Here is a 25,946-nt window from a genome sequence, read left to right on the forward strand (position 1 = left end):
GAAGCAGGAAGTTTTGATGCCATATACCGGAAGTACCGCTCTGGTGTTCCTGGTTAAGTCGCTGGTGTCGGCGTGACTTTCAACGGGTTGACTGACATCCAGTGGGGAATTGTGTTGCCAAACCAGTCCACCACTTTACCGGCAAAATGCGACTTCTAAAAGCAGGCATGACTTTAAGTCAAACACATCTACGGAAACCGGCAACCGTCACATTGAAGAAGGTAAGATAAATAGTCTGCAGACAGACCCTAACATTGTTTTTGTAACGTGCTGCTGAACGTAACTTTGCAGGTAGCGAGCTAGCTAACGTTACTATTTGTATGTGTTGCGTAATGTCCTAAAACGTCTCTAATAATTACTATCTTTACCAGATGTTGATGAATAGTTGGCGATCATGCTCCTCCGGCCTCATCCCCAACGAAAGGATTCGCAACATCGGTATATCCGCTCACATCGACTCGGGGAAGACCACCCTGACCGAACGTGTCCTTTACTACACCGGCAGAATAGCAGAGATTCACGAGGTGAGCTATGGATATCCGTTTTTACTGCGTGTAAACCGTCTTGCCCTTTTTAATAAACTTGTTCTTGTCAGTCATTGAATCAGTTAGTTTGGGAATCTGAGTATTCATATAAATGCCTTGTTGTTTTGTGTGCAGGTTAAGGGGAAGGATGGAGTCGGAGCCACCATGGACTCCATGGAGCTAGAACGTCAGCGGGGCATCACCATCCAGTCAGCAGCTACCTACACCATGTGGAAGGAACACAACATCAACATCATAGACACACCAGGTACAGCTAGCGGGTACAGTCAGCAGCTACCTACACCATGTGGAAGGAACACAACATCAACATCATAGACACCTGATACAGCTAGCGAGGCAGTGAGGGGGCCTGTGGACTAACACCAAAATGTATAGCTGTCTGGTGATCTTGTGGACGTACCCAGCCGAAAGATAATATTAATAATGTATTCATTATTAGATGTTTTTGTCCAAAGGGAAGTACAGGATGAATTTGAACTTGCAACCTCTAGATCTACAGTAAAAAGCTCTCCCACTGTATTACACCTGTACCCTTTATTTATTCTCATCTCCCTCTCTCTCTCCCTTCCTCTGTCTCCCCCCTCCACTCCCCTCTCTCTCCCCTCCCCCTCTCTCCCACCTGCAGGTCATGTGGACTTCACCATTGAGGTGGAGCGGGCGCTGCGTGTGTTGGACGGAGCAGTTTTGGTGCTGTGTGCGGTGGGAGGCGTGCAGTGCCAGACCATGACCGTGAACAGGCAGATGAAGCGCTACAACGTCCCCTTTCTCACCTTCATCAACAAGCTGGACCGCACAGGCTCCAACCCCAGCCGGGCCTTGCAGCAGCTCAGGTGACGTCAAGGGTCAACTCCAGGGTAAAATGTGGAAAAGCGGATCTTTAACTGATTAAATTATTGGCCCCAGTATGGTCCCTTCAAACAGGTTTCAAAGTTTAATTGTATAAAATGTGAGAGAAAGTGTTTTACCTTTTATTTTGAAACTTAAACGGTAAAAGGAAAAACTATTATTCACCGTATCTGGGAATAGCTCTGTGGGTAGGATGAGCAGTGTTTCATTGCAGATAGAAGTGACATCTTCCTCCCTATATCGCTTTAGATGTAAGCATAAAATAAATTAACACGTTGTTATTGTTACTGTGGGATCAGGACCAAGCTGAACCAAAACGCTGCGTTCCTGAACATTCCCATGGGCCTGGAGGGCCGGCTGAGGGGTGTCATCGACCTGGTGGAGGAGAGGAGCGTCTACTTCGACGGGCCCTTTGGGTACAAGCTGCTGCTATGGACCAGAGACACTCTGACTAGCGTTCATCTCTCTCTTTCTCCTCTCCCTCTCTTTCTCTCTCTGACTGTCGGTCTTCACTTTCTCTTCTTTCTCTCTCTCCTTTCTCTGACTGTCTCTCTGATTTTCTTTCTTCCCTTCTCCATCTCTCTCTCATATAAACATTTATACATATTAACCTCAGCCCCCCCCCCCCCCCCCAGGCAGCAGCTCCGGGTCGACGACGTCCCTGGGGAGTTTCGAGCGGAGGCAGCCGAGCGGAGGCAGGAGCTGGTGGAGTGTGTGGCTAATGCTGACGAGGTCCTGGGAGAGATGTTCCTGGAGGAGAGGGTCCCCACTGTCGCTGACCTGAAGGTGTGCGATGTGTGTGTGTGTGTGCTTGTATAAATGTGTACGAGCTCTTGTCATTGAGCAATTAGGGGTGTCTATGCGGGAATATAGTAATGAACTTCAAATGGATGGCTCTGTCAAACCGTCCTGTAACACCCCCCCCCCCCCTGCAGGCTGCTATCCGGCGGGCCACAATCCAGCGTCTCTTCAGCCCGGTTCTGGTGGGCAGCGCCCTGAAGAACAAGGGGGTCCAGCCTCTCTTGAACGCAGTTCTGGAGTACATGCCCAACCCCACAGAGGTCAACAACTACGCTATCCTCAACCAGGAGTGAGTCTCTCTTCCCTTGGTGGTGTTTGTAGACAGCAGGGTCAGGGGTGCAGAGTTCTACTTTGTGTTCAGGAACCAGCGTGAGCCAATCCAGACAGAGACCTGTGATCTGTGACGTAGCCGGGGGGGTGTGGGGGGGGGCTTGTGGGTCCAGTAGTTATGTGATGGTTAATCAGCATTGTTTTATCTGTCCTATTTGTGTTCAACTGCTGAATGGTTAGGGTTATGCTGAATGGAGGTAGTTCAAAAAACTCAGTGTTTGTTGATCAGTGTCAGGGTGCCCCACCCCCCTGATGACCTGACCCTTGACCTTGCACTCCATCAGGGAGTCCGGCGACAGCAGCAAGATCCTGATGGACCCCAGTAGAGACGCTACCCAGCCGTTTGTTGGTCTGGCCTTCAAACTGGAGGTACGAGTCTAGACTGTCACCACCTTCCCCTGGTCAGCATTTACCTGGTTAGCATTTACCTGGTCAATATTCACCTGGTCAGTATTCACTTGTTCAATATTCACCTGGTCAGCATTTACCTGGTCAGCATTTACCTGGTCAATATTCATCTGGTCAGTATTCACCTGGTCATCAACTGGTCAATATTCACCTGGTGATAGTATGGGTACAGCTCAGTGGTAGAGCAGGGGATGGGTATAGCTTAGTGGGGATGGGTATAGCTCAGTGGGGTGTACATCACTGTACATCACATAAGTGTGTTCTGTTGGTAGGCGGGCAGGTTTGGCCAGCTGACCTACGTGCGTGTGTACCAGGGCTGTGTAAGGAAGACAGAGAACATCTACAACACTCGTACCGGCAAGAAGGTCCGGGTACAGAGGCTGGTTCGTCTCCATGCCGACCAGATGGAGGTGAGACCCAGGAAGTGTGTAAACAGAAAGTAAACAGGATGTAGCTTCATTGCTGAGGGGGGATGAACCTTCTTGGATTTGTTATATCTCAATGCTTGAGTTTCCTTCAGGATCAGTAAAGCTAATTGACTTGAGTTGCAAGCATGCAACCTTGATATACTGAGGGTTTAGGCCACAGGAGCTGATCTGTGGGCGTCTGGGAAGCTCTCTGGGACACGTGTGAAACCCTAACCCTTTGTGAAAAGGGCTGGACAAATAAAGTTTGATTTGACTGTGGCCTACCCCAAGGGTAACTTGTGTGTGTCTGTGCTAGGACGTGGAGGAGGCGCATGCAGGGGACATCTGTGCTCTGTTTGGGATCGACTGTGCCAGCGGCGACACCTTCACCTCCAGGACCAGCGCCAGCCTGTCCATGGTGGGTTGGCCCTCTCACAGAACCACGCCTCCACTACTCTCACAGAACCACGCCTCCACTACTCTCACAGAACCACGCCTCCACTACTCTCACAGAACCACGCCTCCACTACTCTCACAGAACCACGCCTCCACTACTCTGACAGAACCACGCCTCCACTACTCTGACAGAACCACGCCTCCACTACTCTCACAGAACCACGCCTCCACTACTCTCACAGAACCACGCCTCCACTACTCTCACAGAACCACGCCTCCACTACTCTCACAGAACCACGCCTCCACTACTTTCATCAGAACCACGCCTCCACTACTCTCATCAGAACCACGCCTCCACTACTCTCATTTGAATCACGTCAAGAGGTCGCAGATGCAGATCCCCCTGTGTGTTGCTGTGTGTCGCTTTACGTGACAGCGTCTGCCCCTGCAACCTCTTAATCTGCCTAGTTCTTTACCCACTAGACTGTACCCAACTGTATCATAATGGAGACTGCAATCTAGCCCTGGATAAAAGCATCTACTAAATGAATGAGTGGTTAGTATATCCTGGATATTGTAACATGGCTCTTACTGTGTGTGGCCTGCAGGAGTCCATCCATGTCCCCGAGGCAGTGATCTCCATGTCCATGAAGCCTTCCAACAAGGTACGATACTAACCCTTTTAAATACTCATCTTAACCCTTATAAATACTAACCTTATCTCAATCTTACAGTGCCTTTTTATAGTTATGATTTCATTTTATATTGGCCAGTTTTTTAACAGCTACATACTGTACACTGTTTACATACAATAGCTTAAATTGTTTTATCTTGTATTCTTGTCAGCACTGTTAGAAGCCTGAAAATAGTGTTATGTATTATACATGACACCTGGGGCTAACCCTAACATTTATGTTATGTATTTATGTGCATTTGAAAATGACACCAGCATGTATTTGTTATTAGGGTTAGCATGACACCAGCATGTATTTATGTTATTGGGGTTAGCATGACACCAGCTGTAGACAGGCCGTGATATACATACCAAACCCAGAATCTACCCCCCGACTCACCACCCATCTGTCTGCCTCTCTTCTGACTCACCACCCACCTGTCGGCCTCTCTTCTGACTCACCACCCACCTGTCTGCCTCTTCTCTGACTCACCACCCACCTGTCGGCCTCTCTTCTCTGACTCACCACCCACCTGTCGGCCTCTCTTCTGACTCACCACCCACCTGTCTGCCTCTCTTCTGACTCACCACCCACCTGTCGGCCTCTCTTCTGACTCACCACCCACCTGTCTGCCTCTCTTCTGACTCACCACCCACCTGTCGCCTCTCTTCTGACTCACCACCCACCTGTCTGCCTCTCTTCTCTGACTCACCACCCATCTGTCTGCCTCTCTTCTCTGACTCTGGCAGAACGACATGGACAAGTTCTCCAAGGGCATCAACCGCTTCACCAGAGAAGACCCCACTTTCAGAGTCCAGTACGACCCTGAGAGCCAGGAGACAGTCATCTCAGGGATGGGAGAGCTGCACTTAGAGATCTACTCTCAGGTAGACACACACACACAGCTGAACCAGTACCAGTAGAGATCTCACCTTGCTGCCTCAGTGGATAAGATGTCAGTAATGAGCATCCATCACATGATCCTGCTGTGTGTCTGCAGAGGATGGAGAGGGAGTATAGCTGCCCCTGTGTGATGGGAAAACCCAAGGTGGCTTTCAGGGAGTCCATACTCAGCCCTGTACAGTAAGTACCCCGCACCGGGAAAAACACATTCAGCCAGATTCATATATTTTTTTTAATATAATTGTATTCAATCTTCAGTTAAAAATTTTTTTGTACAGTGCTTTGATTGTAGTCTCAGGCTTCAAACAAAAGCAGGCATTGCATTTATGCTGTAATTTTATCACTCAGCATGACTACAGCTAACTGTCAAACATGCTGCCTGAATTTATATCCCAGTTACATCTCACAGGAGACATGAGAACTGTGTCGCCCAGCTGAAAAACATTGCACTGTGAACAGACCTCAGTGATTTGGAGGTATGGGAGGGAAACAAGGTTAGGGGAAGGGAGACAGGGGGGAGAGGAGGTGAAGGAGGGAGAGGAGGTGGGAGGAAAATAATTGTTGTGAGGGAGGTGAGGTAGTGAAGAATAGGAGGTGATGGAGGGAGGAATCTCTACTTCTAGTGATTGGGAGGGGTCACACAATGTTCACACTTGGGGATCCACTCTGTCTCCAACACTCTGACACCCTCTGCTGGTGACCAGCTGACCAGCAGCTTCCAGGTTATAATCTCCTGTGAGCAGGACAGCATAGCGTTGGTGACACATAAGAGTTAGCATGATGCTGCAGTTAGCATGATCCTGGAGTTAGCATAATGCTAATGATGACTACTCTGGAATGTTTAGTTACCTGGGAAACCATCTCATGCAGCAAAACCTGATACTGGAACCTCAGCTGGGCGTTCTCAGTCTCCTGTGAGAGGGAAGGAGGGGGGAGTGAGTGAGTGAGTGAGTGAGTCTGTGTGTGTGTGTGTGTGTGTGTGTGTGAGTGAGTCAGTCAGTCAGTCAGTCAGACAGACAGAGACATATCCTCACCAGCTGTGTGACACTGGCCACCTGGGCCAGGTTGTACAGAGTGCTCTCATTGGACTCCCTCAGCATGACCTCACTGGACACCACCTTCCCCAGGTTCCACAGCGCCTCCATGCTGGGGTCCACGTACCCGTAGCTGTCTGTTACAGAACACACACATCACAGAGAGGAATGTGTAAAACATGCCTGGTAGGGTCGATGTTCCCATGAGGTCTGTGTAGTAAGAGTGTTTATTTGGCAGATCTGCAGTCAGATGCTCTAACCACCGAGATACACCTATACCCCACTCAGTGAGTGTGTGCGTTTGTGAAAGAGACATGCCTGGTATGTTTTCTGCTGACACCAGCATATTGCTGGCTCTGTGCTTCTGGTAGAAGGCCTCATCTAGAACTTGGGTGTTAATTTGAAGCAGCCCGTCACAGGTGGCCTGGACCAGAGGGGCGGCCTTGCCTTCTCCTCCCGGGAACACCACCTCCGCAGAGACGCTCTCTGTCCGCTGTGTGTGTGTGTGGGGGGGGGGGATTGTGTAACCGTAAATACACAAACGCATGCTTATCTCCATGGTAACACTGAGTTTACATCTCATTTACAACCCTGAACGATGTGTCATCCACTCCAGACTAGTCAAGTGAAGGTTAACATGTTCCTGGTAACCCTGGTAACCAAACACATTAGAATAACAAGACTCCCAACCCCACACTAGCAGGTCAGCTCCCAGAAGATGCTTTCAGCCACAGTAGGGTTAGGGTGAAGGTTGTGGAAGGGTTAGGGTGAAGGGTGATGGTTGTGGAAGGGTTAGGGTGATGGTTGTGGAAGGGTTAGGGTGAAGGGTGATGGCTGTGGAAGGGTGAAGGTTATGGAAGGGTTAGGGTGAAGGTTATGGGAGGGTTCGTGTGAAGGTTATGGAAGGAAGGATGAAGGTTATAGAAGTGTGTAGAGTTAGGGTGAAGGTTATGGAAGGATTAGGGTTAGGGTGAAGGTTGGGGACAGCAGTCTTACGTTGGTGATTGTCTCTTGGACTGAGAGCTCCAGGTGGTACTTCCTGCCCAGCTCTGCCACTTCCTGTCAGGACATGTGTAAGCTGATGTAATCATACCATATACATGGAAACCATAGTCATGGATGCATACAATAGAGAGTAAATAGGGATGGCCCTCCGACCTGCAGAGATGGTAAAATATTAAAAAATTATTTCAACTTTTCAAATCTCTTTTTTCTTTAAACCTTTTTCCTCACTCAGTGAAAGGAGAGGAAGGAGATCTACTTTTTTACAAATTTCTTCAAAAAAAAAATCATCATTTCAAAACATGTTATTTTTTAGAATCTTTTATTTTTTAAATAGTTGTTAAACCTTTCAAAACTTTTTATTCTTCACTCAATGAAAGGAGAGAGGATAACAAGCCTAACACAGTAGATGAAAGCAGACTACAGCCAGTACAGTAGAGTTCTCATCAAGGATGCAAAACGTAATCTTATCTTGTTGTTATGATCAGTGACCTATCCACTTTGTAAAGCTCTCTCTTGGAAGTCGCTTTGGATAAAAGCGTCTGCTAAATGAATAAATGTAAAATGTAATTGTGATTATTTGTTTTTTGTTTTTTTCCCCTTGTTGCGTTGCTCCGTGGCTTTGTAGACCTTACGTTTATTGTGCGTGATACCCAGGAAATGAAAAAACATTTCATTGGTAGATCCCCCTCCCCCCCTCAGATCCCCCTCCCCCCCTCACCTCAGATCCCCTCCCTCCTCACCTCAGATCCCCCCCCCCACCTCAGATCCCCCTCCCCCCCCCACCTCAGATCCCCCTCCCCCCCTCACCTCAGATCCCCCTCCCCCCCTCACCTCAGAACCCCTCACCTCAGATCCCCCTCCCCCCTCACCTCAGATCCCCTCCCCCCTCACTTCAGATCCCCTCACCTCAGATCCCCCTCCCCCCTCACCTCAGATCCCCTCCCCCCTCACCTCAGATCCCCCTCCCCTCCCCCCTCACCTCAGATCCCCCTCCCCCCTCACCTCAGATCCCCCTCCCCCCTCACCTCAGATCCCCCTCTCCTCCCCCCTCACCTCAGATCCCCTTCTCCTCCCCCCTCACCTCAGATCCCCCTCTCCTCCCCCCTCACCTCAGATTCCCCCCCCTCACCTCAGATCCCCCCCCCCTCACCTCAGATCCCCCCCCCCTCACCTCAGATCCCCCCCCCTCACCTCAGATCCCCCTCCCCCCCTCACCTCAGATCCCCCTCACCTCAGATCCCCTCCCCCCTCACCTCAGATCCCTCCCCCCTCACCTCAGATCCCCCTCCCCCCCTCACCTCAGATCCCCCTCCCCCTCACCTCAGATCCCCTCCCCCCTCACCTCAGATCCCCTCCCCCCTCACCTCAGATCCCCTCCCCCCTCACCTCAGATCCCCTCCCCCCCTCACCTCAGCGCTGGCCTTGTGAACCCTCTCCAGCGTGATGACTCTGTGGGGGGTTCCGTAGCGGGTGATGAGGTAGTGCTGAACCACCTTGGCTGCCCGCTGGGCAGGGTAATGACTCGGGTTCAAATTCCCTGTAGCCATGACAACGTCTGTCTTCTCCAACACCAACAGCTGGGCTACGTCTACCTGGCAACAGGGAGAGAAAGAGAGAGATGGAGAGAGCAATAAGAACTGAATGAACAGAAGTGGTAGTCGTCAGGGATGGGCAGAGAGGCAGTCTGCTCAGAGGGACTCTGACCTGGTGAGATGAGGGACCTGCCTTAAGATAAGACAGCAGAGAAATGGAGGAGAGAAGGGAGAGAGACCGGAGAACCAAGCAGCTAAATGAGGAGAACCAGAAGAACTGAGAGACCGTGTTCTTGCCTGTTCTGGAGAGGAATGCTCGTCACTCTGTTTGCCCCAAGAGAGAAAGAGAGAGAGAGGCTAGCTGTCACACATGCCGGGACAGCTGTAGCTTTGAGAGAGTTAAACTACTTCCTGCTTCTTCTCAAGTCAGGAGTTCAGATTGGCCCGCCCCCTTTTAAAGAGACAGACACCATCTACTGCGTGTCTCTTGCACACACCATCTGTGACAGGGTCTGAAAGATAAAAGATACTACAGTCGTAGTGTTTGTGGTTTGGGTGACTAGGGTTAATATTTTAGTTAATACTAATACTGTAGTTATTAATGTATGTATTAATGTATTTAATTAATTATTGTTACACCAAACTTGGTGACTGACATGGTGACTTTTAGAACTATGCACTTGGATTTTCTGCTGCATTTTCTACAAGCAGTAATTGTATGTCTCTTTGAAGAAAAAAAAAGCCTCTGGTAAATTAGTGGTTCTGAACTCTGGTGCTCAGTGACCCCTGTCCTGCAACCTGTTCCAACACCTGATTCTAATAAATTGTCGTTACCAGACTTCTGCATAGCTAAATACCAACCCATTCATTTGAATCAGGTGTGTTGGAGCAGGGAAACATCTAAAACATGCAGGGCAGGGGTCCCTGAGATCAGGGTTGAGAACCACTGTACTGAATGAATGAAATTAAAATATATTTGTTCAAAAACAACTGACGTTTTCATGTGTCCATCCTCAGGTTTGACTTCACACACAAGAAGCAGTCGGGCGGTTCTGGCCAGTACGGGAAGGTGGTTGGGGCCCTGGAGCCCCTGGACCCAGATCAAAACACCAAACTAGAGTTTGAGGATCAGACAATTGGAACCAACGTCCCCAAGCAGTTTGTACCAGCTGTAGAGAGGGTGAGGACAGATCTGCAGTCGAATGCTTTACCACCAAGCTACACCTATCCCCATTTATACCACCAAGCTACACCTGTCCCCATTTATACCACCAAGCTACACCTGTCCCCATTTATACCACCAAGCTACACCTGTCCCCATTTATACCACCAAGCTACACCTGTCCCCATTTATACCACCAAGCTACACCTGTCCCCATTTATACCACCAAGCTACACCTGTCCCCATTTATACCACCAAGCTACACCTATCCCCATTCATACCACCAAGCTACACCTATCCCCATTTATACCACCAAGCTACACCTATCCCCATTTATACCACCAAGCTACACCTGTCCCCATTAATAGGACTCACTATGTAGGTGTTTCTTTCCTCTTCCTCTTCTCATCCCCCGCTTCCTCATTCCTCTCATCCCCCACTTCCTCCTTCCCCTCATCCCCCGCTTCCTCCTTCCTCTCATCCCTTCCCTCCTGTCATCCCCTCCTCCCTCAGGGGTTCAGAGAAGCGTGTGAGAAGGGTCCTCTGACGGGACACAAGATCTCGGGCGTGAGGTTCATCCTGGAGGACGGAGCTCATCACATGGTTGACTCCAACGAGATTTCCTTTATCCGTGCCGGGGAGGGCGCTCTCAAGCAGGGTAGGGTGTGGACCAATCAGAACCCTTCACGCTTCCCCCCCCCACACACACACACACACACACACACAGTATATCATGTGTTTACATGCTGCTGTGTTTACATGCTGCTGTGTTTACATGCTGCCCTGCAGCCATGGAGAAGGCCAGTGTGACCGTGCTGGAGCCTGTCATGTCTGTCGAGATTGTGGCGCCCAACGAGTTCCAGGGCAACGTCATCGCCGGTGTCAACCGTCGCCATGGTGTCATCACGGGCCAGGATGGGGCAGAAGGCTACTTCACCCTCTACGCTGACGTGAGTGTCAACCCATACGTCATTCACCCAATCAATAAGCATCAACAAAGCCTCTGACCAATCACGGTTCACCAGCCTACAACTTCCTGCCAGCAGCATGTTGTAACCCTCCTTTTCTCCTCCCAGGTGCCTCTGAATGACATGTTTGGTTACGCCACGGAGCTGCGCTCCTGTACAGAGGTGAGGCTCTGCACCGCGCCGCTCTTACAGCACCGACACTCAGAACCATGTCACTCTATTAAGGAGTAAACTACAGTACACCAGTGTACGATACATAGAAAAAAATATATACAATACATTTCTGAACTAAGAGGTTTGGTGTGTGTGTGCAGGGTAAAGGAGAGTACACCATGGACTACAGCAGGTACCAGCCCTGCATGTCCGACACTCAGGACCAGCTGATCAACAAACATCTGGAAGCCACCGGACAGCTGCCCGCCAAGAAGGGGAAGTGGAAGAACTGAGCCTGGAGGACACACACACACACAGGACAACTACATGCAGCACTGCTCCTACTTGGTAGACACACCCACAAGTTTGTTTTTAGTTTATGATAAGTACAAGACAGATATTTTGAACTGAAAAAGGAGGACACACACACGGTCAACAAACTTTGCAGATGGTTTACCTCCATACTCATACTGGGATGCTCCTCAGCTTGTTTTTAAGACTTTGGGGCTGGGTTGTTTATTAAAATATCCTAAAAACTTCAGGAATACAATCTGAGATGAGAAATCAAATAGTACGTTACGTACGTTTGTGTGTTTATGACCTCAGTCCTCTGATCCCTCCTCACTGCCTAGGCGTCACGACAACTAAAAAGATCAACAACTTGGACTGGGGTGTGTCCAGAGACTGGTTTTGTACTATGTACAGCATATGTAATAAATGTGTAAAAAAAAAAAAGACTAAGATTGATCTATTATCTAAGAATTACCGATGTCTCACTGTCCTTTTATTTATCTTTTGTTTTCCATTACATCGTATTTCTTTCCTCCCTAACCCTGCGTGTCCACGATAGCGTCGCTGTAGGTAACCCTCGCCTGCAGCCGCTAGACTCGCTCACCTCAGAGTGGAGCTCCAAAGAGCTGCTGGGAAGCTGCTCAGCTCCCGTCCCAGCCGTCAGAGGGGCAGTCAGCAGGGCAGTCAGCACCACCAACATTCTCCCTGTCATAGTCCCCTCTGTACAGGAACAGCAGGACAACAAAGCTTGAGGTTGGAGAACAGGAACAGCAGAATGTCGAGGAGTTGGAGGACATCTACAGGAATGCAGGCTGGGACTGAACCCCTCCTGGGGTTGGTTACGCAACACGGAGGGAGGAGATGGTTTTGAGAGGGTGTCCAGACCCAGCTGGGAAAGCTCTTGGTTTTCTCTTTATCTAAACAAACATGGCTTCAGAAAGTCTACCACAGTCAGCCTAGCCAGACATGATGCACTCATGAAGTAGTTGTTGCTGACTAATGACTTGATTTCCCAGAATGCAACTGGTGACAGGTGGCGTGAATAAAACAGTCAAAGGTGGTAATAATCAGATCAAATAGATGCAAGAGACTGGTCACAACATTTCTTTCTTTTATTATGGTGCCTGTTCATCACAGCAACCCTGTCTCTCAGCCTGTCTGTCTCTCCTCTCAGCCCCATAACATGATCAAACTTCTCTTCAGTGTTCAAGCTACATCAAGGCATGGATGGACTCATAGGTAGCCACAAATAACCGTTTTCAAATAGATCTAGAATATTAGAACATGATTCAGTGTTTCTAGATGTGATTTTAACAGGATGCTGTGAGACTCATAACAACATGTGACTAGGACACAGAGCAGAGGTTAGACAGCTTCCGACGACCGGACGCTGGTCTCAGTGTCCCGAGGGCCGGCCGTGTGTGTGGAGGGGTGTGTGTGTGGTGGCCTGGACGTGTGTGTGTGTGGTCCCAGGGGGCGTTCCTGGGGAGGTTATCTATCAGCTCGTAGAGGGTGAAGATGCTGAAAGAGATCTCATCATACGCCGTGTAGCTTCCGCACTCGAACAGGCAGGCAAAGGCCACAGCAGGGGGGCCCCCAGAGGGGGAGGGGCCCCCAGAGGAGGAGGGGCCTCCAGAGGAGGAGGGGACGGGGTCTCCAGAGGAGGAGGGGCCTCCAGAGGACGAGGGGCCGGGGCCTCCAGAGGAGGGCAGCAGCAGCCAGGCCAGATCAGAGTAGGCGCTGGGACCCTCGTAGATCACCCAGGGACCGGACCAGCTGTCTGGGTCTCGGGGGAATGGGCTGAGGTACACTCCCAAGTCCCTCCGGGCATTGGGCCAGGTGGGGTGGGAGTACACCACCCATGTGGGGGTGAGGAAGTTCTGGGGAGGGCTGGGGGCCGGGCCGGGGCTGGGTCTGGGGGCCTGGTCTGTCTGAGGGCTGGGGTCAGGGTCGGGGCTGGGGTCAGGGCTGGGGTCAGGGCTGGGGGGTGCAGTGCAGGGTTCTGGGGCTCCTCCGTTCCTGCAGGAGGTCCAGTATCTGGAGCGTGTGGGGCAAGGGTGGAGGTGGAGGGGGGCAGGGAACCCCACCACGCTGCCATGGCAACCGTTCCTAGGCTCCACCAGCCTGCGGACGAGTTGGCCATCCTGGAAGGTGGCTCCGTCGTCCCGGCTCAGCGCCTGCACGCGGAACCCCAGCGGGCTGCGGGAGTTGCAGTATAGAACGTTGCTGCCGTCCTCCTCGTCCACAGACACCACCTGGCACTCCACGCTCTCCGGCCCCGGCACCGCCTCCCCGAAGCGCCAGGTGCGGCCGTGGGTGTCGCTGTAGAAGCAGAAGGCCCGGGGCGTGGTCTGGCACACCTGGCCAAAGCACTCCCTGCAGGTGATGAGGTAGGCGTAGGCCGGGACCAGCAGCCGGCCAGACTTCAACTGGATGCCGTGACCCGGGCCCAGGGCGAAGGTGGCCCAGTCTGAGGACCAGACACAGTTATCCAGACAGATAAGGGATCAAGAAGTCAGCCAGAATTAAGTTAAAAAGATACACTATTGCAGGAGCGCCAAACAGAACAGTTATCCAGTCCTAACCTGTGCTGGTGTCTCCTAGGCTAACCTGTTCTGGTGTCTCCTAGGCTAACCTGTGCTGGTGTCTCCTAGGCTAACCTGTGCTGGTGTCTCCTAGGCTAACCTGTGCTGGTGTCTCCTAGGCTAACCTGTGCTGGTGTCTCCTATGCTAACCTGTGCTGGTGTCTCCTAGGCTAACCTGTGCTGGTGTCTCTTATGCTAACCTGTGCTGGTGTCTTCTAGGCTAACCTGTGCTGGTGTCTCTTATGCTAACCTGTGCTGGTGTCTCCTATGCTAACCTGTGCTGGTGTCTTCTAGGCTAACCTGTGCTGGTGTCTCTTATGCTAACCTGTGCTGGTGTCTCCTAGGCTAACCTGTGCTGGTGTCTCTTATGCTAACCTGTGCTGGTGTCTCCTATGCTAACCTGTGCTGGTGTCTCCTATGCTAACCTGTGCTGGTGTCTCCTAGGCTAACCTGTGCTGGTGTCTCTTATGCTAACCTGTGCTGGTGTCTTCTAGGCTAACCTGTGCTGGTGTCTCTTATGCTAACCTGTGCTGGTGTCTCCTATGCTAACCTGTGCTGGTGTCTTCTAGGCTAACCTGTGCTGGTGTCTCTTATGCTAACCTGTGCTGGTGTCTCCTAGGCTAACCTGTGATGGTGTCTCCTATGACCCTGACGGTGAGGTCAATGGTGGGGCTCCAGGTGTCTCCATGGTCGCTGCTGGAGACGCAGCAGAGACGTGTCAGGTTCTTGCCGGTGATCAGCTGGTGGGCCTCCGAGGTGTGGCCGAGTACGGCAATGAAGAACAGGAAGAGCGTGCCAGTAAACTCGTCGTACACGGGACACGGGTTCATGGAGCGGTGCCCCTCCAGTCGCGCTGAGCCCAACACACGCATGTCCTCCCACTGGGGGGAGAGAAAGGGAGATAAGATGAGAGACGTTTGCTCACATGTTCCTTTAGAAGGTGTCAAGTACTGACCTCTACATAGTTCCTGTAGGTGTCCAGTACTGACTTCTACATAGTTCCTGTACTGACCTCTACATAGTTCCTGTAGAAGGTGCCTTTCCTCATGACCAGCAGGTGTGCCTGGGAGTCGGAGGGACTCAGACGCTCCTCGCAGAACACCAGGAAGGAGGAGGAAGAGGGGAGGTAGAGCAGCGCAGGAACACGGTAGGTCACGCCATTCTCCTCCTTACGGAACAGCACTGAGCGAGCCGGGAAGTACGGTGACCTCATCATGCGTGTGTGTATGATAGGATGGAATAAAACGTATCATATGTGTGTGATTGGATAGAAAGGAATGTTAGAGCGTTTGTGTCTGTGATAAGATAGGATGGGATAGAATAATGATTAGGGTTAGTGTGTGTTTAGGTAAAAGAGAAAGAAGAGGGGAAGTCCTCGACCTGCAGCTCAGCTCAGTGCAGCGGAAAAAAGAGAGCTAAGGGTCTTAGTGTTCTCCAGTCCTGTGTGTTTGTGTACAGGGGGAGTTAGTTAGTTAGTTTGGTGAGAGACGAGTCTAGTTTGGTGAGCCAGTCTTTCTGCTGACGGAAGTACAGAGAGAGTGGCGAGTGTGGGTGTGGATGTTGAGATAAGTCAGCATTCTTCCCTGGAGGCTCTACTAAAGATCAGGAACCAAACCATGACTAGTACTTTCCTACTCCCTCCTAAAACCTTCCAATGGTTTTACTCTCAGAATTTGACCCTCTAATATACTTTGAAACATTCTTCCAATGAAAAACAGAAGTGTTAACATAATTCTCTATACAGTTCAGTAACCATTTAAAAACAACATTAAAAAAAAATACATGTACATGCGGTTCAGTTTAAAAACTGCATGTACATGAACTGAACTGGCTTTGTGCAGTCAAGTTTGAGAACTATGAATGAAGAAACAATGAAGTACTCACAATCAAGTGGTTAGAGGGACTGGCTGGGTCAGGGTTCTGTGTGTCAGTGTGTACGTATGTGGGTGTGTGAGTGTGTGTGAGAGAGAGAGAGAGAGAGAGAGAGAGAGAGAGAGAGAGAGAGAGAGAGAGAGAGAGAGAGAGAGAGCTGCTTTGCCCTCTGTTCTATGTATTCACTGACCCAGAAATGGGGACTCATCAGATCTGCTGCTCTGGATGAACTAACAGAAAACAATGCTACTATTCAGTGTGTCATTGTTCGAGAGAGAAAGACTGATATCTTACATTGTCCAAAGCAAGCTGGGAGAGCATGAGGCAGGTCACTGTCATAATGAGCAGAAACAGTCCCTTCTGCCAATTATTCTAGTTGTTGAAGACAACAAGTCATTTCTGCTGGCTAGTCTTTGGCCTGTCAGGGTATGAGTAAAGGACAGATCAGTCTGATAACTTTACAACACACATTTTGTATGAGCTGTAAGTATGCTACAGCATAGTACACATACATGTACATTCAGCAGACGCTCTTATCCAGAGCGATTTACAGTGAGTACAGGGACATTCCCCCGAAGCAAGTAGGATGAAGTGCCTTGTCCAAGGACACGACGTCATTTGGCACGACTGCGAATCGAAGCAGCAAATTCAGATTAATAGCCGATTCCCTAATCGCTCAGCCATCTGATCTGTTTATGTACTGAACATTGTATTCGTTGTGTCTAAAACAAATACCAGACTAGTAGCTATGCAGTTGGTTTGATACTGACACAGTCCCTAGGTTACTGGCTGTTAGTCCTGTCAATCAACAACCTTACGTGGCGTCATTAATGTGCGACTCTGCCTCACATGAGTTGAGCAGCAGCGTCAACAAAAATTAAAAGGTATCAAGAATATTTTTTCACGAAGGTTGCTATTTGTGTTTAAAACTTCGATTTGGTGAGCTTATGTAGCTATCTGTTAGGATATCATTGATAAATCAAATGTATTAAAAAAGCCACATCTTGCTAGCTAGCTGACGTTAGCAATCAAGCTAGTGCACTGCAAACTAGCTAAAATGTATATTAAAATTATTATAGTGTTAAGTCTAACACTATACGCCTGAAGGATATTTCATCGTACTTTAGTTTTAAATAGACATTAGTGCTAAACTTTATCATTGCTCAGTGGAACGAACAGTTACTAGCTAGATACATTTGTCTAAGGGTAAGGCAAGGGTGTGTTTGTATTGATATGTTCACGTAGGAGGCTGTAATTTGGCGCAGGGGCAATATAAGATGTGTCATTATCGGAGTTACAAAATTAATGGTAAAAACGTTATCTCGAGTGTTTGACGATATTGGGGCCCCGAACGTTGGAGTTTGAATGGACGTTAACGGGACCCCTAATAGGTTGCCAACTGTGTCACTATGAAAAGGTGACCTGTTGCAGCAGTGCGGGTATGGTTGTGTGAATATACAGTGAATTGTTTTAAGCCATTTGTCATGATTGCGTTTGTGATTGGATGATGCCAGGTATATCGGTGATCATTCTCAAGTGTCTTGATTAGCACTGTTGGTGTTCTATCTGGAAACGGGACAAGGGAGGTCACGTATGAGACAAATTAATTAGGCCCAATATAAGGGACGTTCCGCCTAATACGGAAAGTTGTCAATCCTACTTACACTACAGTAGTTGCAGTATCAAGTTTCAAACTATTGATGAACTTTTTATTTTGCTTGACGGCTGATTTGAAAACCATGCCAATTTTAATATGTAAAGTGAGGTACTTGTTTTAGAAAACAGCAGTGTTAACTGTACTGTCTGCGTTCTTGGGTCACCATTAGGGCTGCAACAAACGATTATTTAAATTAAAAGTCCCGACTCCGATGCTAGGTCGCTTTCATCTATGCAAACCAAACGATCACTTTTCTGCAATACATATATATTTTTTTAAATAAAAATGATTTTTATTAACTCTAGGTGCCCGTTCCACTAGTAATTGGAATTTTCGAGTGTTTAAAATGGGCGTCCTACTGTCTAACCGCTGTCTGTGGACACGTTGCTACGCTGTTAGTAGGCCTATGCGTGAAATACGATTTAGCCCGTTTTTAGCAACTGGTGTCGCTAACAACAGCTATCCTGGCTAGTTGTATGGTTCCTCTCGTGCCGGGATGTTTCCGCTTTAAATGCTCCAAGTTAACATGCACGTTGTGCTCCCATGAAAGGAAAGTTCTGCTTTAAACATCTTAATAGATTCCCCGTTCTCAGGTCGATGTCCAGGCGGTGGACTGGAGCCCCACCTGGGCCGGTGCTGTGTGTGGGGGCTGCAGCGGGGCCGCACGGCCTGCTGGCCTCCGGCTCGGAGGGGGGGGCGGTGAGGGTGTGGAGCCAGGAGGGCTTGGTGGTGGGCAGCCTGAGCCTCCCTAGGGAGGAAGACGTCACCAGCGCCGTGTTCTCCCCCACCGGCCTGCTGTACGTAGCGCATGGGGAGACGGTGAGCGTGCTGGACCCCCGAAGCCTAAAGGGGGCGGTCCAGGAGCTGCGGGGGGCCGGCGAGGAGGAGATCAACGCGCTGGCGCTGGACGAGAGCGGCGGCCTGCTGGCTTTGGCTGACGACACGGGAGCAGTGAGGGTGCTGGAGCTGCCAGGGGGGAGGCTGAACCGGACGCTGAGGAGACACACCAACATCTGCTCCTCCATCGCCTTCCGCCCTCACAGACCCAACAACCTGGTGTCTGCTGGGCTGGACATGCAGGTGAGGAGGGGGACATGTATTTACCAGTATATATACATAGTCCTGTGCATGCAGGTGAGGAGGGGGACATGTATTTACCAGTATATATACATAGTCCTGTGCATGCAGGTGAGGAGGGGGACATGTATTTACCAGTATATATACATAGTCCTGTGTTCATGTCCCCCCAGGTGATGCTGTGGAGCCTGCAGAAGACACGCCCCCTGTGGACTGTCAGCCTGCAGGAAGGGGTGGAGGAAGAGGAGGGGCATCAGCAGAGGGCGGGGCAGCTCCTCAACCCCCCGCTGGCCCACTGTGTCTCCGTGGCGACGTGTGGGAACGTGCTGGCGTGTGCTGCTGAGGATGGGAGGGTGCACCTGCTGCGGGTCGGCGCCGGCTCCAAGTTGGAACAGCAGGGGGCGCTGAGGGCCCACAGCCAGGGGGCCTCACAGGCTCACTTCCTACACTGCCTCCCACAGCCCTACTGGCTGGTCACCGGGGGCAATGACGGCCTGGTAGCACTCTGGGACCTCAGCCAGCACCCTGTGGTGGCCCCGCAGGGCAACGCCCACACACGGCTGCCAGGAGCCCCCCGCAGGAAAGCCAAGGGCAGGGAGAAGGTCAGACTCCAGACCCAGGCTTCAGCCACGGCCTTGGTTAAGGCCCAGCTAGGACGGAAGGAAAAGACTGAGCGCCTGTTGGATAAAGGGCAGAGGGGGGGAGAGGAGAAGAGAGGGGGAGAGGAGGGCGAGGAAGGGGAGAGGGGGGGTGAGGAGGGGGATCCTGGTAGTAGCATTGAGCCCTCACCTGGCCAAGAAGAGGAGCAGAAGGCTGGGCCCAAGGTCAGCTTCAGCCACGGGGACAAGGTGAACTGGATCTGCCCTGCCCTGCTCAGGGGGGAGCCCAGCCTGGTGGTCGCAGACCAGAGTCCCTGCCTCACTGTCTACTCTCTGGCTGGCCTATAGCTCCACCTCTGGCTGCACAACTACAACAGATCAAACAACCCTCTCACTATGCTCTCTGCTTGATTGTATCATGTAGCCAGAACAGACTAAACCATCAGCACTAAGAGGGGTGTTCTCCAGTAAGTGTGTACTCACGCATGACTGTACTATATCTGTGTGTAAGGGGTGTTATATAGAGGGCAGTCTTAGAGAGGCTCCATGTCAGACCAGGTGGGCTGACAAATAATTCAGTTATATTTTCAAGGTTAGTGTAGCATGGATAGTTGGTGTTTAGATTTCTGTGTGCCTTGGGTGTGCTAGCCAGACTGATGTGTATGATACGATCAGCTATATTCTCCATTCAGTCTGTTGCACTGATTTTATACGCACACATCTAAAACATGACATGGATTTCCGTGGTGCAAGTCTCAATAAAGTTTCTCTGTGCTGATGCTTTCTGCTGTCTTAATAGGATTGTGCCCTGCACACCTCCTGATATATACAAACTAATACAATCTAATATTGATCAAGATGACACCATTCAGAATACAGTAAAATACCGCTATAAGCCAATCATTTTATTTACAAACAGAAAACACAGCAAGGCCATCTTAAGACCCATACATTCATTGTTCCACTCAAACATGCCAATTTATCCTGCAGATCAGAGCAACGCCACCATCCCTGTTGAAGTAACCCACAAGGCACAGAGCAGACTGTTTAAATGCTCAATTGTCACAAATTCAGTCAAAAACCAGAAATGTTTATTGTTCTCTGGTTGGTAATACAGCTTGGGATCAGAGCAGCCACATGTCCATGACCCTGTGGTGTTGAGGGGCTCACAGCTTGGACAGAACCCTCTCCAGACCATCAATGTCGGCCCCCCCCTCCTCGCCCCCCCCACGGGCGCTGCACTCCACAAACTCCACCCCCATGGGCAGCTGACTGAACTCAAAGTCCCGTCCCTTCCTCCCCAGGAAGACTGCACCACCCGCCAGCGAGCCATCCTGGGCGCTGAGCGCCGCCGAGCGCGTCACCCTCAGAGTGTTCCTGAGGGAAACAACAAGCAGGCTGGGTTCATCCTTCTGTCACACCTTTACAAACTGTTCTGTACAATACTATAGACTACTGTACTGTAGACTGCTGCAGTGTACTATACTATATGTGTACTGTCCTGTAGTGTACTCTTCTGTACTGTACTGCATTTGGGAGGCAGGTGGCTGACGTGGTTAGGGAATCGGGCTAGTAATCTGAAGGTTGCTGGTTCGATTCCCGGCCGTGCAAATTACGTTGTGTCCTGGGGCAAGGTACTTCACCTTACTTGCTTTGGGGGAATGTCCCCGTACTTACTGTAAGTCGCACTGGATAAGAGCGTCTGCTAAATGACTAAATGTAAATGTATGTGTACTATACTGTAGCATACTTACAGCTCCTTCTCCAGCTGCTGTTGGATCAGCTTGGCTGACTTCGCCATGGTGATATCTAGAGAGAAGACAGACAGGAAATCAATAGCAGCCATAGCAACCATAGTTCAGTGGTAGAGCATGGGGATGGGTATAGCTCAGTGGTAGAGCATGGGGATGGGTGTAGCTCAGTGGTAGAACATGGGGATGGGTGTAGCTCAGTGGTAGAACATGTACCTTGCTTGTTGCAGGCCACCACCAGGCTGGGGGTAGTCCGAGACACCACGCTGTCCGTCAACAGGAAGTAAAGGAACTCTGCCACGTCTCTCACTTCCTTCTGGAAGATGGCACTGTCCACCACGAACACAAACGCTCTGCAGAAAGAGTCTTTCAACATCACTGGGTGAAGCTCAGCTGTTGAGCATTAGACTGAAGATCAAGAGGTTGCAGGTTCAAATACCCCCCTTGTACATCTGCTAAATGAAGGTGTTCTGCCTCTTTCTCTGAGGTCAGTAGACAACATGCCTTGATGTCTGTCCCCATGTGGTCACATGATCTCACCTGGAAGACATGTCACCTGATCTCACCTGGCGGAGGACTTGAACTTCTCCAGGTACTGTGGCCTCAGGCTGTCGTGACCCGGAAGGTCGATCAGTGTCCAGACGCTGCCCTGCAAGCAGACAGCATGATTACCCTAACCCTGCAAGCACACAGCATGATTACCCTAACCCTGCAAGCAGACAGCATGATTACCCTAACCTTGCAAGCACACAGGATGATTAACAAGGTTTACCGATACGGTTTGATGCTTCATAGGGTTTACGGATGAATTGGGTTCAATTGGTTTTGGGTATAGATCTTTGAATAATCTGACTACAGAACAAGAGGTTGCAGGTTGTTTTTAATAAGTCTGCTAAATGACTACTATAATATTGTAATAGTTTAACAATGACAGATTACACAAAGGGGATGTGTGTGCATGTGTAAGTGCTGCATTTTCAGAAAGGGATGTTAGTAAACATGCTCAAATAAAGCCTGAAAATATTCCAAAATTGTCGTCTTACCTTGTCGTTTTTGGCTTTATAAGGCGCGCTGCTGTCGGTGATGGAGGTCTGGGTCCTCTTGTACTGTCCCGACACCAGCTGTTGGGTTCGAGGTAGAAAGGGTTAGAAAAGGGTTCGTTGATAAATCACCAGCTGTTTGGGCAGTAGACAGTCTCACCGGGGCTGTTAGTACCCTTATAGACTAATGTGATGTGATATAATATCGTGTTGAATACAGTTGTGTCATTCAGTCGGTAAAGTGTTAAGTGGTTTCTGATTGATAAACACACCCGGCTGTAGAGGAGGGTTTTTCCAGAATCGCACAATCCCACCAGCAACAAGGAACTTCGGACAGTTTTACTGCTCACAAAATATTTCAGGAAAACTGAAAAGCAAGACACGGAGAAATACGTGGTCATTAAATCTTCTGTTGTAGTTGGTTTAGGTGTCGCACGAATATCCCTTTCCTCGACAGATCTGCGGCGCACAGTGCCAACTTGGTACATCAACAGTGCACAAGGTAATCGTACTGATGACTGGATTAACCCGGAGGCGGAGCAGGCCATGACGGAGTTTGCTAGCTAACTTGCTACTGTACCTACCCAGTTAGTTTGTTATGAAACTTACCAAATGTGATGACAATTACTGCCAATGCAACAATAATTCCGATGATAAGAATTGGGTCTTGATTATCCAATTCTTTTCGTAGATAAATGAAATACGGTTCAAACGGATTTTCTCCATCGACATTGTCGTCCATGTTGCCGGGACCCTGTAGGCTGTCCGCCTCCATCCTGCCACTGAGACACGTTTGCTTTCTACCACACATGCGCAAAAGCATGAACGAGGTTGTCGTTAAAGAGGTAGTTCATACAGTTCACCCAAACGGACACCGCTGCTGTTTCACAACACGGGAGATATGAGCACACGCTCACTAAAAACATCCTCCATACAAACCAGATCAATATTAACTCACTCTGATAGACTCTGAGTAGCTTTTCGTGTTTACAGTTGGTGAAATCTAATTGTTGTTTTTGTTTACTTGAGCAACGCTACGTCCATGTTTTGACCTGGATTTGTTAATGTTATTCCCTGCTATGGTAGTTACATTCAGAATTATTTTTAACGTTTTCATTCTGCAAACTTCGGCACACTTTTCTTTAATTAGAAGAGTGAGTGAGTTTCACTCACGTTAATTCAGATGATATTTGACTGCAATCCGCCCAGAGGGGTTAAACGTCAGAAGCCGATTATTCTGTGGTACAAGGGAGTCATGTCAAGTGATTGAGTTCAGTCCAGCTCTCTCTTTCTCTCTTTCACATGCTTTAAACTGGGCAACAACATGACGGGCTCACATGCTTTATTTTAGTAGGCTACATTTAGATTATTATCACATTTATTTGAGTACACTTCGATTATTATCACAGCATTTTCTAGAAATATTCGAGTTTCTAAAACCAACAGCCTATTCTGAACCTAAAACGGTTACAGACAGGAACTGGTCCCAGTACACGGTCTCCAGGACGGTAACCTGCCAGGTGCACAATGGGACTGCGACCTCGGTCCAGAGACTGTTTCAGGACCACGGTCCAGAGACTGTTTCAGGACCGAGGTCCAGAGACTGTTTCAGGACCGAGGTCCAGAGACTGTTTCAGGACCGAGGTCCAGAGACTGTTTCAGGACCGAGGTCCAGAGACTGTTTCAGGACCGAGGTCCAGAGACTGCAGGACTGCCGCTGGCCATGCCTGAGCAACAAGCTCATCAGGTAGGGAGGTAGAGAGAGTGAGCGGAACTGCTCACCTTGGCAGATGTCTGTAGAGATGAGAGGAGATGTTTGGACTGACTGTCTCTCTGGCAGCTACAGGACCATGGTCAGACCCTCCTACAAGGTGGCCTACAGCCAGGACACCAGGCTTGAGTGGAGATGCTGTCCTGGGGTTTACATTTACATTTTACATAGAGACTTACAGTAAGTACTTCTACCCTTCCCTCCCTCACCCCCTCCTCCTCCCTCTCTCTCTGTCCTCTACCTTTCCCTCCCTCACCCCCCTCCTCCCTCTCTCTGTCCTCCACCCTTCCCTCCCTCACCCCCCTCCTCCCTCTCTCTCTCTGTCCTCCACCCTCCCTCACCCCTCTCCTCCCTCTCTCTCTGTCCTCTACCCTTCCCTCCCTCACCCCCCTCCTCCCTCTCTCTGTCCTCCACCCTTCCCTCCCTCACCCCCCTCCTCCCTCTCTCTGTCCTCCACCCTTCCCTCCCTCACCCCCCTCCTCCCTCTCTCTGTCCTCCACCCTTCCCTCCCTCACCCCCCTCCTCCCTCTCTCTGTCCTCCACCCTTCCCTCCCTCACCCCCCTCCTCCCTCTCTCTGTCCTCCACCCTTCCCTCCCTCACCCCCCTCCTCCCTCTCTCTCTCTGTCCTCTACCCTCCCTCACCCCTCTCCTCCCTCTCTCTCTGTCCTCTACCCTTCCCTCCCTCACCCCCTCCTCCCTCTCTCTGTCCTCCACCCTTCCCTCCCTCACCCCCCTCCTCCCTCTCTCTGTCCTCCACCCTTCCCTCCCTCACCCCCCTCCTCCCTCTCTCTCTCTGTCCTCTACCCTTCCCTCCCTCACCCCCCTCCTCCCTCTCTCTCTGTCCTCTACCCTCCCTCACCCCTCTCCTCCCCCTCTTTTTAACTCTTGCTACCTTTTTTCACTCCCTCTCATCCATTTCCTCTCCAGTGAACAGATATGTGAAGCTCAGCTCAGCTTGCATCACTAGGGACAGAGTTCCAGCACGTTTGTGCAAGATCACACACATTCCAGATTCCCCCTGAATCAGAATTCGGTTTATTCGCCATGTATGTTATACAAACACAGAATTTACTGTGGCAGGGAGGTGCAAAACACTAAACATATACGAATTAAACATATACGAAGTAAAATTACAAAGGTTTAACTATTTATAAGAACTAAACAATCTAAGAATACAACATTTAAATATAAAATAAAATATATACAAAAATAAGAATAAGAATGAGCAGCGTGAGTGGTCAACATAGTGCACCAATGACACACAAACACACATGTACACACACATACGCACACAGACACATACACACACATACACAAACACATGCTTCTACCAAGCCCCAGTGAGCCTGTGAGCCTGTGTTGACTCTACTCAGCATGTCTAGCTTGGTGGACACACTGGAGCCAGGGACACGGAGAGAGGGATTTTCTCTTTTTTCTCCTTTGACAGTAAGATGGATGGATGCAATCACAGGAGCCATCAGTGAGACGGAGAGGGCGGCATGGGGCAGAGTGAGACGAGAGGGGAAGACAACCCATAACTACCACTACTGCTGCCATGTGAACGAAGAGAGAGGGGAGGGAGAAAGAGAGGGGAACAGAGAGAGAGAGAGAGGAACTCTGCCTGTCTTGGGGCTTGTTGTTTTATAGGCAGTATTTCCACTAAGCTTTAATGCCTAGAACATGAAAAGTCCCCCACAAAATATATTTAGCCTTTTGTGTTTGTGTGAGAGAGAGATAGAGAGAGAGGGAGGGAGAGACAGAAAAAAGACAAAGAAAGCGAGAAGGTGCATCAGGTGACTCAACTCTTCCGTAGCTCTGCTGGAAGTGAAAACGACTCGTACTCCAGGTCACCACCACCCAGGGTGAAAACACATTTCAGAGGGATTAGCTTCACCTCTCTGATGGAACAGAAGACCGACTCCCAGAGGAAGTTTATGTAAAAATCATCTGTTTCTGGGCAGAATGAGATAACTGTTCACTACTACTTTAGCACGTGCTTGAAGAAAAAAAGCACACACCCACACACTCAAGATCAATCCTTCTTCCCATACAGAACCTTCACAAAGCTTCCCTTTAAAACACATTTTAGTACTGTGTATAGGAGCAAATACAGTAGCACTTATTCACATTGTCTAGGA

At 49.8% G+C, this 25,946-nt stretch overlaps 5 protein-coding genes across 13 annotated transcripts; 2 read left to right on the top strand and 3 right to left on the bottom strand.

Moving 5' to 3' along the window:
• The first annotated feature begins 61 nt into the window (after window positions 1–61).
• Window positions 62–11,880, top strand: gfm1 (G elongation factor, mitochondrial 1). Of its 2 annotated transcripts, none has more exons than XM_067246506.1 (18): window positions 62–221; window positions 372–524; window positions 660–792; window positions 1,171–1,375; window positions 1,691–1,807; window positions 2,027–2,177; window positions 2,327–2,481; window positions 2,807–2,891; window positions 3,203–3,340; window positions 3,654–3,755; window positions 4,342–4,398; window positions 5,157–5,294; window positions 5,408–5,490; window positions 9,899–10,061; window positions 10,557–10,701; window positions 10,833–10,993; window positions 11,120–11,173; window positions 11,326–11,880. In XM_067246506.1, the coding sequence occupies exons 1-18, from the start codon at window positions 147–149 to the stop codon at window positions 11,455–11,457; spliced, it is 2,247 nt and encodes a 748-aa protein (XP_067102607.1). In that variant the 5' UTR covers window positions 62–146; the 3' UTR covers window positions 11,458–11,880. The 2 variants fall into 2 exon arrangements, with proteins under 2 accessions (XP_067102607.1, XP_067102608.1); XM_067246507.1 differs by having other exon boundaries at window positions 3,245–3,340.
• On the bottom strand, window positions 5,529–12,241 carry lxn (latexin). 4 transcript variants are annotated; one of them, XM_067246509.1, is made up of 7 exons: window positions 12,060–12,241; window positions 8,759–8,941; window positions 7,341–7,403; window positions 6,663–6,837; window positions 6,345–6,481; window positions 6,160–6,222; window positions 5,529–6,043 (listed from the first exon to the last, which is right to left on the bottom strand). In XM_067246509.1, exons 1-7 carry the CDS (start codon window positions 12,165–12,167, stop codon window positions 5,930–5,932), a joined length of 843 nt encoding a protein of 280 aa, XP_067102610.1. In that variant the 5' UTR covers window positions 12,168–12,241; the 3' UTR covers window positions 5,529–5,929. The 4 variants fall into 4 exon arrangements, with proteins under 4 accessions (XP_067102610.1, XP_067102611.1, XP_067102612.1 ...); XM_067246510.1 differs by having other exon boundaries at window positions 6,345–6,477; window positions 6,659–6,837; window positions 12,060–12,198; XM_067246511.1 differs by lacking the exon at window positions 12,060–12,241 and adding an exon at window positions 9,179–9,324.
• A 357-nt stretch (window positions 12,242–12,598) lies between these two features.
• Window positions 12,599–15,334, bottom strand: neu4 (sialidase 4). The gene is made up of 3 exons (XM_067246504.1): window positions 15,053–15,334; window positions 14,666–14,921; window positions 12,599–13,925 (listed from the first exon to the last, which is right to left on the bottom strand). The coding sequence occupies exons 1-3, from the start codon at window positions 15,254–15,256 to the stop codon at window positions 12,802–12,804; spliced, it is 1,584 nt and encodes a 527-aa protein (XP_067102605.1). The 5' UTR covers window positions 15,257–15,334; the 3' UTR covers window positions 12,599–12,801.
• A 1,399-nt stretch (window positions 15,335–16,733) lies between these two features.
• On the top strand, window positions 16,734–20,025 carry wdr53 (WD repeat domain 53). 5 transcript variants are annotated; one of them, XM_067246454.1, is made up of 3 exons: window positions 16,734–16,796; window positions 18,163–18,649; window positions 18,820–20,025. In XM_067246454.1, exons 2-3 carry the CDS (start codon window positions 18,167–18,169, stop codon window positions 19,591–19,593), a joined length of 1,257 nt encoding a protein of 418 aa, XP_067102555.1. In that variant the 5' UTR covers window positions 16,734–16,796; window positions 18,163–18,166; the 3' UTR covers window positions 19,594–20,025. The 5 variants fall into 5 exon arrangements, 4 of the variants coding, with proteins under 4 accessions (XP_067102555.1, XP_067102556.1, XP_067102557.1 ...); XM_067246455.1 differs by having other exon boundaries at window positions 16,746–16,796; window positions 18,148–18,649; XM_067246456.1 differs by lacking the exon at window positions 16,734–16,796 and adding an exon at window positions 16,835–16,851.
• A 104-nt stretch (window positions 20,026–20,129) lies between these two features.
• On the bottom strand, window positions 20,130–22,859 carry srprb (SRP receptor subunit beta). Its single transcript, XM_067246457.1, has 7 exons — window positions 22,646–22,859; window positions 22,309–22,403; window positions 22,040–22,117; window positions 21,563–21,645; window positions 21,213–21,349; window positions 21,000–21,054; window positions 20,130–20,622 (listed from the first exon to the last, which is right to left on the bottom strand). The coding sequence occupies exons 1-7, from the start codon at window positions 22,857–22,859 to the stop codon at window positions 20,412–20,414; spliced, it is 873 nt and encodes a 290-aa protein (XP_067102558.1). The 3' UTR covers window positions 20,130–20,411.
• Between the last annotated feature and the right edge of the window lie 3,087 nt (window positions 22,860–25,946).

Source organism: Osmerus mordax, chromosome 11 (assembly GCF_038355195.1).
Source record: "Osmerus mordax isolate fOsmMor3 chromosome 11, fOsmMor3.pri, whole genome shotgun sequence".
Taxonomy (NCBI): Eukaryota; Metazoa; Chordata; class Actinopteri; order Osmeriformes; family Osmeridae; genus Osmerus; species Osmerus mordax.